The 12836-nt window shown below is 45.4% G+C and overlaps 1 protein-coding gene across 1 annotated transcript in view; it reads left to right on the plus strand.

Moving 5' to 3' along the window:
* zgc:163022 (putative ferric-chelate reductase 1) overlaps positions 1–12836 on the plus strand; it is an 87634-nt gene that overhangs the window by 6276 nt on the left and 68522 nt on the right. Inside the window, exons 2-4 of the mRNA XM_068036364.1 lie at positions 2515–2713; positions 5576–5733; positions 12592–12680. Coding sequence (XP_067892465.1) covers positions 2515–2713; positions 5576–5733; positions 12592–12680 — 446 coding nt within the window. The remainder of the gene's footprint in view (positions 1–2514; positions 2714–5575; positions 5734–12591; positions 12681–12836) is intronic.

The following is a 12836-nucleotide window of genomic DNA, read 5'->3' on the forward strand; positions in this document are numbered from 1 at the left end:
CACGTAGCAGGGAGCTCTCCCAGTGGCCTGGCCAACATTCCTCCTGCAACTGACACTACCAAAAATAGATTAACTGGCTCTTCATCCAGTTGTTGTTTGTGGGATCTTCCTGTGTGTAAATTGGTTGCCACTTTGGCCTACTTGTTACGATGAAGGCGGGAGGAGTGCACGGTTTTTCTAGTACCACTTCTCCACAAGTCACAACATATATTTAAATGTGTACCCAGTTACCAATCTTCTTCTTCTTCTTTGGCCTCCTTGTCTCGAGAGACAATGGGTAAGCGCCTCAAGGTTGTCAGTGGTTTGTGAAGCAGCGCCTGGAATGGTTATAAAGGCCAATTCTAGAGTGACAGACTCTTCCACAAGCGCTGCAGATAAAATTGGCTTTCGGGGCTGTTACACAGTTGGCTCTCTCCTTGCGCTTCTGTCTTTTCTCCTGCCAACAGCGAAGTTTTTTCAACTCGCCACTCTTTAGCCCCGCCTTTATGGCTGTCCGCCAGCTCTGGCGATCACTGGCAACTGACTCCCACAACTTGTGATCAATGTCACAGGACTTCATGTCATGTTTGCAGACGTCTTTAAAGCGGAGACATGGACGGCCAGTGGGTCTGATACCAGTGACGAGCTCGCTGTACAATGTGTCCTTGGGGATCCTGCCATCTTCCATGCAGCTCACATGGCCAAGCCATCTCAAGCGGCACAGGCTCAGTAGGGTGTATATACTGTGGATGTTGGCCGCATCGAGGACTTCTGTGTTGGAGATACGGTCCTGCCACCTGATGCCAAGGATTCTCCAGAGGTCATAGTAGCGAAGATGGAATGAATTGAGACGTCGCTCTTGGCTGATATACGTTGTCCAGGCCTCGCTGCCGTAGAGCAAGGTACTGAGGACACAGGTTTGATACACTCGGACTTTTATGTTCCGTGTCAATGCGCCATTTTCCCACACTCTTTAGCCAGTCTGGACACATCAGCGGACGCCTTTCCCATGCGCTTGTTGATTTCTGCATCGAAAGACAGGTTACTCGTAATAGTTGAGCCTTGGTAGGTGAAATCTTGAACCACTTCCAGAGCGTGGTCGCTGATATTGATGGATGGAGCATTTCTGATGTCCTGTCCCATGATGTTCGTTTTCTTGAGGCTGATGGTTCGGCCAAATTTGTTGCAGGCAGCCGCAATCCTGTTGATGAGTCTCTGCAGACACTCTTCTGTGTGGGATGTTAATGCAGCATCGTCAGCGGAGGATTTCCCTGATGTGGACCTTCCGTACTTCAATATGGTCAATCATTGACTCTATTTTTATCCCAGAATAAAATACACCAACCAGGTTTCTTTAATAAGTAACAAAATTATCAGTTTATTATAAAAATAACCTTAACCAGTAATGAAGCAAAGCAGTAACATACAGACTGAAATATGAAGGTTCCCGTTTTACCTTAGCCCCTCACAAACACACACCAGTTAACTGAAAAACAGAGATTTTCTCTTTAGAGCTCTGTTACAAAAAAAAGACAAAAAAGAATATTTTGGCCAAATACTTGCTCATTCTTGAAGGAAAAAAGAGACGATTTGGAAAGATGTCAGTTGTCCCTTTTGGGTTTGGCATCCCAAATTCGCATAGATGGCTGTCACTGGGATCTTTCTAGAACAGTTGTTTTCAGGCGACGTTAAAGATGAGTTTGACAAGCTTTCCAGGAGAACTGCGGGCAACGGGTTTCTGGCAGGATTTTCAGGAGAAATGCAGCATCAGTTTTTCTATTTCTTACGCTTGATTCTCATGAAGTTCTTAAAGAGATGGAAGAGGGTGAGCTGATGGTGGCTGCTCTCTTGGCTGGTTTTCTCCAACTGTCTTCAAAATAGTTCACACCCCAACAGACTGTCCAAAGTGAAAACAAAAACAATATCTCAAGAATCAAGCCTCCTGACCCCTATAAATACCTCTTGGTAAACATCTCCCTCAAGTCAAAATGCCCCTGTTGGGTATTTACCTGAAGACAGGTGACTTTCAGTAAATGTTGTTTTCAAACCAGACTTCTCAGTGTCCTTTCAATGACCACAGTAAAAAAAAATCCATGGAATCCTTTTCAGTTTTCCCAAATAAAACAATGTCCATAATTCTAAAATACACGAGTCCTCAAAAAAAAAACTTAACAAAAAAATACAGAAGCACCGTCATAACATACTCAACAGTTACTTCATGCCTGAGAGCCTTGCGCTCCAAATGGGTCAAAGAGCTTTTATAATTTGTTATTGTGCCATTTTTATTATTGTTGGGAACCTGGAGATAGGTTTTCTTTAATTGGGTGGAGGAAGAACGTCCATTGGCCAGATTGCTTTGTCCCACCTACATTTTCTGTCACATGGTCCCACAATGACTGAGGTCTCAGAAACCCAAGGACTGTGCATTCTGTATTTCAAAGCTGCACAGAGAATTCAAACTTAAAGCAACGGAAATAGAAGAAAATATAATCACTGTAACAATGCAAGATTTGATGCGTGTTTTTATCTTTTCAGATGAGGAGACATACTTCTTTTCTGCTGGTCTTTATTACTGCCACCTTCCCAGTGTACATTTCAGGATATTCTAATGGAAAAGTTAGTAGTGCCTGTGCTTCCATGAATCCCGATCATGGAGCTAATGCACAAACAACAACTGCACCATATCAAATCACTGCAAATAGCAGCACCTTTAACCCAGGGGATACAATCAAAGGTACCATATTAGTGAATCTATTAAAACTGGTGCTGAAACTCCTTTCCTAAACAAAGTCTGTCCATAGTACGTCTGATAAGAATACAGATATTGTACCATAAAGCACCATTTTTGTTTCATATGAATTATATAAAACCTGCTTTTGCTTTTTTTCCCCCTTTGAATGCTTTTCTGTGACTGACCAAAATGGCAGTTCTCCGACAGTTAGAAGAGGTGAGTTGCAAAATTCCACTCCAGATATGGTGCCTCATTTGATGGGAGTACCGATTGGAGAAATATATGTGGAAATCAGATTTGTAACTCTGGCTGTAGGCACAGATGTTAGTCCTTCGGGCAACAACTTGTCATGTAGAAGTGGAAACTTGCAAAAGGACTGATTAAACAGCAACACACAGTCCATAGTAATCCTCTAGCCCGAGAACGCTGCCTTTACTTCAAGAAAGGAAAATTCAGATCTTAACCCAGAGTGGCACAGTTACATCAATTCCGATTTTAGATGAATGAGCTTAAACCAGATTTGTGTTTCTGTTTCATCCCTATCTGTGGTGCTCAGTATCTGTGAGTGAGTTCACTCTGCTGTCCCCTTGATTGCGATTGTATTTGTACAGTGAAACCTGTAAATTACAGACACCTAAAGCACTGGCGTTGTTTTGCAGATGTCCTTATTTTCAAAATCGTCGTATGTACGGTAAAGATTTTCAGTGGAACAGGGAGCTCTTTACCCAGCCTGCATGGCGGCAGAGAAACAGCTCTATGCATGTTCAATAAAGAACTCTCCATTCCACAAAAGGTTCTTTGTTCACAAAACCTGCTGCTACTTCTCACTAACTTCACAAAAATTTGGGGGCAGGAAGGGAACAAACTGCCGGGGGAAACGTCCACTGATCCCATCTCAGTTGAAGTTCCAGAAACAGCAGCTTTGCAACAGGCAAAGCCCTGAGTTTTAGAACATAGAACATAGAACATTACAGCGCAGTACAGGCCCTTCGGCCCTCGATGTTGCGCCGACCTGTGAAACCATCTGACCTACACTATTCCATTTTCATCCATATGTCTATCCAATGACCACTTAAATGCCCTTAAAGTTGGCGAGTCTACTACTGTTGCAGGCAGGGCGTTCCACGCCCCTACTACTCTCTGAGTAAAGAAACTACCTCTGACATCTGTCCTATATCTATCACCCCTCAACTTAAAGCTATGTCCCCTCGTGTTTGCCATCACCATCCGAGGAAAAAGACTCTCACTATCCACCCTATCTAACCCTCTGATTATCTTATATGTCTCTATTAAGTCACCTCTCCTCCTCCTTCTCTCTAACGAAAACAACCTCAAGTCCCTCAGCCTTTCCTCGTAAGACCTTCCCTCCATACCAGGCAACATCCTAGTAAATCTCCTCTGCACCCTTTCCAAAGCTTCCACATCCTTCCTATAATGCGGTGACCAGAACTGCACGCAATACTCCAGGTGCGGCCGCACCAGAGTTTTGTACAGCTGCAGCATGACCTCGTGGCTCCGAAACGCGATCCCCCTACTAATAAAAGCTAACACACCATATGCCTTCTTAACAACCCTATTAACCTGGGTGGCAACTTTCAGGGATTTATGTACCTGGACACCAAGATCTCTCTGCTCATCTACACTACCAAGAATCTTCCCATTAGCCCAGTACTCTGCATTCCTGTTACTCCTTCCAAAGTGAATCACCTCACACTTTTCCACATTAAACTCCATTTGCCATCTCTCAGCCCAGCTCTGCAGCCTATCTATGTCCCTCTGTAACCTACAACATCCTTTGGCACTATCCACAACTCCACCGACCTTCGTGTCATCCGCAAATTTACTAACCCACCCTTCTACACCCTCGTCCAAGTCATTTATAAAAATGACAAACAGCAGTGGCCCCAAAACAGATCCTTGCGGTACACCACTAGTAACTAAACTCCAGGATGAACATTTGCCATCAACCACCACCCTCTGTCTTCTTTCAGCTAGCCAATTTCTGATCCAAAGCACTAAATCACCTTCAATCCCATACTTCCGTATTTTCTGCAATAGCCGACCGTGGGGAAACTTATTAAACGCCTTACTGAAATCCATATACACCACATCCACTGCTTTACCCTCATCCACCTGTTTGGTCACCTTCTCAAAAAACTCAATAAGGTTTGTGAGGCACGATCTACCCTTCACAAAACCGTGCTGACTATCGCTAATGAACTTATTCTTTTCAAGATGATTATAAATCCTATCTCTTATAACCTTTTCCAACATTTTACCCACAACCGAAGTAAGGCTCACAGGTCTATAATTACCAGGGCTGTCTCTACTCCCCTTCTTGAACAAGGGGACAACATTTGCTATCCTCCAGTCTTCCGGCACTATTCCTGTCGACAATGACGACATAAAGATCAAGGACAAAGGCTCTGCAATCTCCTCCCTGGCTTCCCAGAGAAACCTAGGATAAATCCCATCTGGCCCAGGGGACTTATCTATTTTCACACTTTCCAAAATTGCTAACACCTCCTCCTTGTGAACCTCAATCCCATCTAGCCTAGTAGTCTGTATCTCAGTATTCTCCTCGACAACATTTTCTTTCTCTACTGTAAATACTGACGAAAAAGGGCGTAATGCATTGAAGGCTGTCTGTAGTTTATAATTTGTGAGTGTGCTTGGTTTCAGAGGGCCTCCTGTATATTTTATCATGTATGTTATTTGGGTTTTTCAATAAGTTTTTTTTGCAGGTGACTATTGATCCAGGTTTCACTGTACATAGCTTTTCCAGAAGAATGCTGGGAACTATCTTTAATGTTTGAGGTGCATCATTGAAAATGCACTTTCTTAAATCTGCTTATTTTCTTTAAGTGACATTGAAAAGCAATTCAGGAAGCAACTTCAAAGGATTTTTGCTGGAAGCTCGAGCCGCTGGCTCCTCATCAACTGGGACGCCAGTTGGCACTTTCCATACAACAAGTCAAGAAGCTCAGCTCCTCAACTGCAATATTGATGGGACAACCTACATGGTAAGCTATCAGAAATGATCATTATCAATTGAGATGGTGGCAACATTCTGGACTGTGTTCTCCAGTAGTGAATAACAGTCAGATACATTACTAATACAATATTGTGCTTAGGTAAAACATAACTTCAGACATTTGAATTACAACTTACTCTCGGTGATAATATTGGCTGCAAAATTGAACAGGGCCTGAAAACGGACGCGGCTATCACAATGAGTAATTAAACCACTCCCATTACTTCCGATGCAGACAGCATACAAACTTTGGGCTATCTGTTGAATTGCATGATTGCTATGTGTAACCAGCACTAAATGCACTGCCAGTAGCTGCACGCCTGAGCAAGGGGCACACAATCATGAGAGCCTACCTTAAAGCTAGCCTGCATAACTGAAAGCCTTTTAAAGGGAAGGTGCATTCTGGCTGGAGCAGGTGCTGGAACTGTTTGCAGAATAGAATGCGAACAAAAAGAACACTGAATTATGGGGCAACAGGGCAGACACTGTGCTCCACGTTCTCCGATGCAGTGCTGGATGCCTTGGTGGAGATGAGGAGGAGAGAGATCCTCTATCCACAGGGAGCTAGGAAACCCTTCAGACAAACTGCACAAATGCAGTGGGACAAGATAGCCATAGCGGTTAATGCCAGCAGTCAAGCCCGAGAACCTGGATGCAGTACCGCAAGTATTTCAATGACCTCATATGAATGGACGTCAGTGAATTTATCTTCAAATGCCATATCCCACCAACTGCACCGCTGGCCTCACACACTGTTCAATGCACCACAGCCCCAGCACTCACCCACCAACAATCTCTATCAATCACAACTCATAAATAACATTCATAGCTTCACCTCATCCTCATATACTTAACACTGCTGCAAGCCTCACACCCACATCTTTCAACTGCCACAAATTGCCATCCATTCAACTACGATAGTCACATCACCAAAACGCATTGCACCACACTAACTTGACACTTCCGTTTCTCTTGAAGGACAAGGTGGTACATAACTGGAAGCAGGAGCACCTAACGAACAGCGAACAGGTGCAGCTGCATGTTCTCACTCCAATGAAGGAGACAGTAGTCGCCATCATTGGTGCAGCCATCACTGAGGCTGTGGCAAGCAGAGGGGCTGAAACTATTGAAGATGTAGGTGCAATGATACTTATTCTTCCTTCTCACATCCCACTTCCCCCTCATCCCTTCAATCCCTTCCGATTTCCAAGCTGCAGATGGCATAAGCATGCACCTCTTGCTTTCCCTCCCACACCCCTCCACTCACTAGAACCTTACCCTTGCGCCTTTTTCCTTTCAGCTACCCAAGAACTGCAATCTGGCTAGGCAATGGTGGACAAAGAAAAGCTGGAAGACAGTGATGAAGAAGACACACTGTCACTCACTCTCACCCTTGTAGCCACCAGGTCAGATACTGACACTGTGCATACTTTAGGGGATAGCTTAGAGTTGGGATCTGCATGTGGTGGCACACTGGACTGGAGTGACATGCATCCAGGACAGGGGACAAGGGTAGTGCAGATACCAGCTCGCCAAGGAGCAAGGTTGCACATGGGTTCTGCTGCAGAGGATTCAGATGAGGACTTTGATGGAGTGGCCTACAGAAAAAGGCTCTTGGGTATGACAATGAAATGCTTGGTGCATTGTTAAGCCCACCAGAAAGCCTGTGGTCAATGCCAATGGAGCATAGAGGATTCCAGCACCAACTTGACACAGTGCTTTGTGCAGAGCTTGGAGGCCATCCTTTCCAGCATCGAAGTGGTAGCCAACTCCATGATGGCAGTTACGGACCCAACCATGATGCAGCATCTGATGGCTGAAGTTGTGTACGGTCAGCTTGCTGCCAAGGAAGCTCAGACTGCTCTTATGCAAGCTCAGCTTGCTGCCACGCAGTCTCAGCCTGCTGCCATCATGGCTGCAAATACCTGCTCAAAGGGGCTTGCAGGATGTCACGGCAGTCCAGCAATCTGTCCTCTGACAGATTATTAGGATCGCTGAGGTGCCGCCCTGGGGGAGTGGCAGGGATGCCATGGAGCATGAACCTGCTGTTCTCTCTCAGGATGACAGCATTCGTCCTCCCACACCTGCTACTCTGCCAGTGCCCTTTCTGTTCCCTGTCAGCCAGCCAGTCCAGATTGCTGCTGTCCATGCTAAGATGGTGTATCCAAAGCGGGGCCTTCTAGGCCCAGAGTTTCTCGAGCTGCCTTTTATTTCAACATTGTGGCCAACGGATGCTGTGATGGTCAGTGATAGATGGAAGGGAAGGTGTGGGGCTGTTGGTGAGTGGGGAATTGGGGTTACGTTCACTGGTACTGCAGTCGGATGTGTTAATCATGGACAGCCCAGTCAAAAAGGGACTCTGTTGGTTGCCGCCTCCCTCCTCCTCTTCTCCCTCCTCCGCTGGTGGCAAGGGCTGTGCCTGCATAATTGTGAGGTTATGAAGCATACAGCAAATCATGACAAATCGTGACACACACTCTGCCGTGTACTACAGGGCTCCTGCAGAGTGGTCCACAGTCGAGTCACGAGTCATGTTCCCAGTGATAGCGCTTGTCACCCAATAGAACCTGTGGTGGCTCAAATGCAGCTGGTACGGTGGACTGTCACAGAATGGTGGTATCATTACTGCTGCCAGGATACCAGGCATTAAGCTGCATGATACGCTGCGTATGGTCGCATACCAACTGGGTTGAGGGATTTCAATTCCATTCAGCTGCGGTGTATCTCAGTTGACATGCGCACCCTTCAAAGCAATGTGCCTGCAGTCAGTGGCACCCTACACTATGAGGAAGTCTGCAATCCTCACAAAGCTGCATGTTCATTCCGCTGCTTCCTTCTGGCAAGAGGGCATGAAATGCATTTGGCTCTCTCGGAATACAGAGCCTCAGTGAATTTGCTTATGTAACGGTGGACGGCAAACTGGGAGATGTTGCTAATATCACTTGCTCCAGGCTGAAAGGAGCCAGGCACATAAAAGTTCATGGCCATGGTCACCTTCACTGCCACTGGCAATGACGTTCTCGCCCTGCTCTGGATCTGCAGTTGTGGCTGGTTTCTGCTGGTTGGGGAGTCCAGGACTAGGGGTCATAGTAATGTAAAATTAGTTTTAAAAAAAGAGCTAATGGCAGATTTCAGTGAGGTTCTCCTTAGTGAAGCAGGTTCAGGTAGGAGAATTGCTCCCTGAACGCTCTAGGCGAATATGGCCTTCTACTGAGAGCACTTCACCCCTTCCTGCTCCTCCCTCTTCCAGCAGCTTGTCCTGCTCTGTGTTACCTCTTCTCAGTCTCACTGTAGTCCAAGGGAGATGCCAACTACTGCATCCATGAGCAAGTGGTTTGTGTAGAATTGTTAAAGTCAGGACAAAGTCTTTCAGTACGCCCTGTCGAATTTAGTAACTTTAAACAACTCTGGAAACCACAAAACACTTCTACAATTGCAGCACATATCAGTAGAAATCAATCAGCACTAACCTGAAAGTAGTTGATGAGCCCTTTATGTAGCGCTGAAGGGGGGAATCCTTCCTACTGCTGAACGCATGCTCAGCTGAGGATGTCGAAGAGGTGGACTAAGTTGGAGCTTTGAACTCCAAAATGACAGCGCTGGTGTCAATGTTACACACTGACTGACATCACAAACTACCTACTCTGCATACTTCCAGCAGGCAATCTTATTTCAATGCCTCTATTAAAATAGTGGGCAGAATAATGCCAAATGAACATTTAATGTATTCATCTGCTGTAATCGCAATTCATAATTTCTGGGCAAAAAGCTGTGTTTGGTGGCACAGCACTGCTGCACTTTGGTACCCATGTACTGTTGCTCATTTCAGTAGGACATGGTCTTTTCCTCCACAAATTCTTCACTCCAGCAGTTTCTGATCTTGGCCCATTCCATCACAAGGAAGTGCTGAACAGCAATCGGGTTCTCTCCATCATGTGGAAGAGAAAATCAGAAGCCACGTACTCCAGCTATGCTCTTGGTCGCACCCCCCCCCCACCGCCCCCACCATCCCACCCCCACCACCCCCACACACTCAGTGGCTGGCACAGGAAGAGCACTGAAAGAGATCTGAGCTGACCACCATCTGAATGGGAAAACAGGCCGATCATGTTTCTGGGATGGTCTTTTGTCTGCTGTTTTAGTGCCTATGTTAAAGTAATAGATGGAGGAATTTAATGCAAATTAAATAAGCATTTGTTCACTGATATTACAAATGGTAATTTCTAGGCATGTGTGTGTAGGTGGACACCTCTTCATCTGGAGTGTCACTCCTTTAGCTCAGGTGATGTGGCTCACTCTTGGGTCATTCTCTCCTAGCTTGAGCCACACAATAGCACAGAAACGATTTCTCTAACATTCTGAAGAGTTTTATTGCATCACAGTTCTAAATGCTTAATGGGCCCAGCTGCTAATATTCAGCTGCCTCTAGCAGAGATTTGAAATGGTACAATTCAACACAGTCATGTCGTCTATAGGGAAGTCAAATTTCAGGATTGACTATTTAGAAGTCTGTCTTAAAAGGCATTTAACATCTTTCACTACATGTTTTCATTCTGGCAAAAATACTGGAATGGAGTCTTGTATGTTTACTATTGAAATTAATTTTAAAAATGCAAATCCTGAATACTGTAGTAATTAAAAGTTATTTAATCACCGAAAGGCGTAAGTGGTTAAAATGAATAATTTAGCTTATATCTTTAATATGGACTTCCAGAAGCTATTTGATAAAGTCTCTCATAAGAGACTGTTAGCAAAAGTTGAAGCTCATGGAATTGAAGGCAACTAATTGATTGTGAAAATGGCTGAGCAGCAGGAGACTGAGAGTAGGGATAGCAATTAGTTCAATTGGCAGGATTAGAATTAGAATTAGAATTAGAATATTACAGCGCAGTACAGGCCCTTCGGCCCTCGATGTTGCGCCGATCATCTGACCTACACTATTCCATTTACATCCATATGTCTATCCAATGACCACTTAAATGCCCTTAAAGGATGTGACTAGTGGTGTCCCACAAGGATCTATGTTAGGGGTTCAACTATTCACTGTATTTAGTAATGACTTAGATGATGGGATAGAAAGCAACATATCTCAATTTTCTGATGACACAAAGATAGACAGCATTGCAAGCAGTGCAGATGGAAGCATAAAATTTCAAAGCGATAGTGAATGGGCAAAACTGGCAAATGGATTTCAATGTAGGCAAATAAGAGGTCACCCACTTTGAAGCTGAAAAAAATAGAACAGAGTACTTTCTAAATGGTGAAAAGTTAGAAACAGTGTAGGTCCAAAGACACTTGGCTGTCCTGGTACATAGATCATTAAAATGACATGAACAGGTACAGAAAATAATCAAAACAGCTAATGGAATTCTACCCTTTATAGCTAGAGAACTAGAATATAAGGGGGTAGAAGTTGTGCTGTGGCTGTACAAAGTTATGGTTGGTTCACACCTGAAGAACTGGGCTGGATTTAATGTCCCCACCACACCCCCGGAGACGGGCTGGGTGGCGGTTGCCCATAGACGAGAGGCGGGGGGGTTGGGGTAGTAAGGGCCCATCGCCTTCTCCTCGCAACACGATGAAGTCGGGGGTGGGAAAGATGATCTTCCCACCCAGAGGCTAATTGAGGCCCTTAAGTGGCCTATTATTAGTGGAATTAAACCAGTAGTGGGAGGCAGGTGGGGGTGGGGGTGTCCTCCGCCAAGCGGGGAGGTTGCCCAATAAATGAGGCGACTTCTCTGCGACCTTGAGGTGGGGTGGTGGGGGGTGGTTGGTGGGGGGGTTGGCCTCCTATGTTGACAATCTGTGGCCCACTGAGAGCCCCCGGCTGCAAACTATCGACCTCCCATAACATCACCCCCCCACCCACCCACTCCTGCACTCATCACCCACCTTCACCCACCACCCCCATCACCGGGGCATGCTGGACTGGCCCCATAACCCTGCCTCACTTACCTTCTCTCCAGGGCTTCAGTGCTGGGTCTGCTCCCAGGCCTCCTGTAGGACCGACAGTGACCACCACTGATACTACTGAGCTGCCGGCCCTCTGATTGGTTGGCAGCTCTTGCAGTCAGGATCCCGTCTTTATGGGGACGAGGATCCTGGTGCCGAGCAGTATTGTGCCTGAGCACTATAGAATCATGCCGGCAGCCTCCAAAAGGTCCCTTACTGCCTTATCGGCCCAGTGCCGGGAGCCCCGCCAATGAGACAAACTGTGTGCAGTTCTGGGCACCACACCTTAGGACAGCTATATTGGCCTTCGAGGGAGTGCGGTGTAGATTTACAAGAATAACACCTGGACTCCAATGGTCAAATTATGAAGGGAAATTCCACAAACAAGGTTCTACTTCCTGGCCGCTTTGATTATTTTCTGTATCTGTTCATGCCATTTTAATGATCTATCTACCAGGACACCCAAGTCCTGGAATTTAGAAGATTAAGGGGTGATTCGATCAAGTTTTCAAGATATTAAGGGGAACTGATAGGGTAGATGGAGAAAAACTATTTCCACTTGTTGGGAAGTCCATTACTAGGAGGCATAGTCTAAAAATTAGAGCCAGACCTTTCAGGAGTGGAGTGAGGAAGCACTTCTACAAGCAAAGAGTGGTAGAAGTCTAGAACTCTGTTCCATGAACAGCAATCGATGTTAGATCAATTGTTAATTTTAAATCCGAGATTGATAGATTTAACCAAAGATATGAAGAGATATGAGACAAAGACATATGAAGTTATGTTACAGATCAGCCATGATCTCATTGAATGGTGGAACAGAGTCAAGGGGCTAAATGGCCTACTCCTGTTCCTATGGTTGGCATTGATTAGTTGATGTACAAACCTTTCTCCACAGAACTCTGCTGTAAGTCAAACCTCAGGAAGTGTAAAAACAGAGGTTGATGTCAATTGGATTGCATCGGATACAGGCAACATTGAATTCAGGTAGTTTGTTTTTTATATATATTATCATTTTTCTTTTATGTTTGCTATCCTTTCCTTCCTCTACACCACCGCTAACGCCCCACCCCCCCATCCCCTCATCCCCACTCCCCGAAACAGAGTTGGCAGAGAGGCATTCTGTTCCCAGCTTCTCACAAT

The sequence above is a fragment of the Heterodontus francisci genome, chromosome 8 (assembly GCF_036365525.1).
Source record: "Heterodontus francisci isolate sHetFra1 chromosome 8, sHetFra1.hap1, whole genome shotgun sequence".
In the NCBI taxonomy this organism is placed as follows: Eukaryota; Metazoa; Chordata; class Chondrichthyes; order Heterodontiformes; family Heterodontidae; genus Heterodontus; species Heterodontus francisci.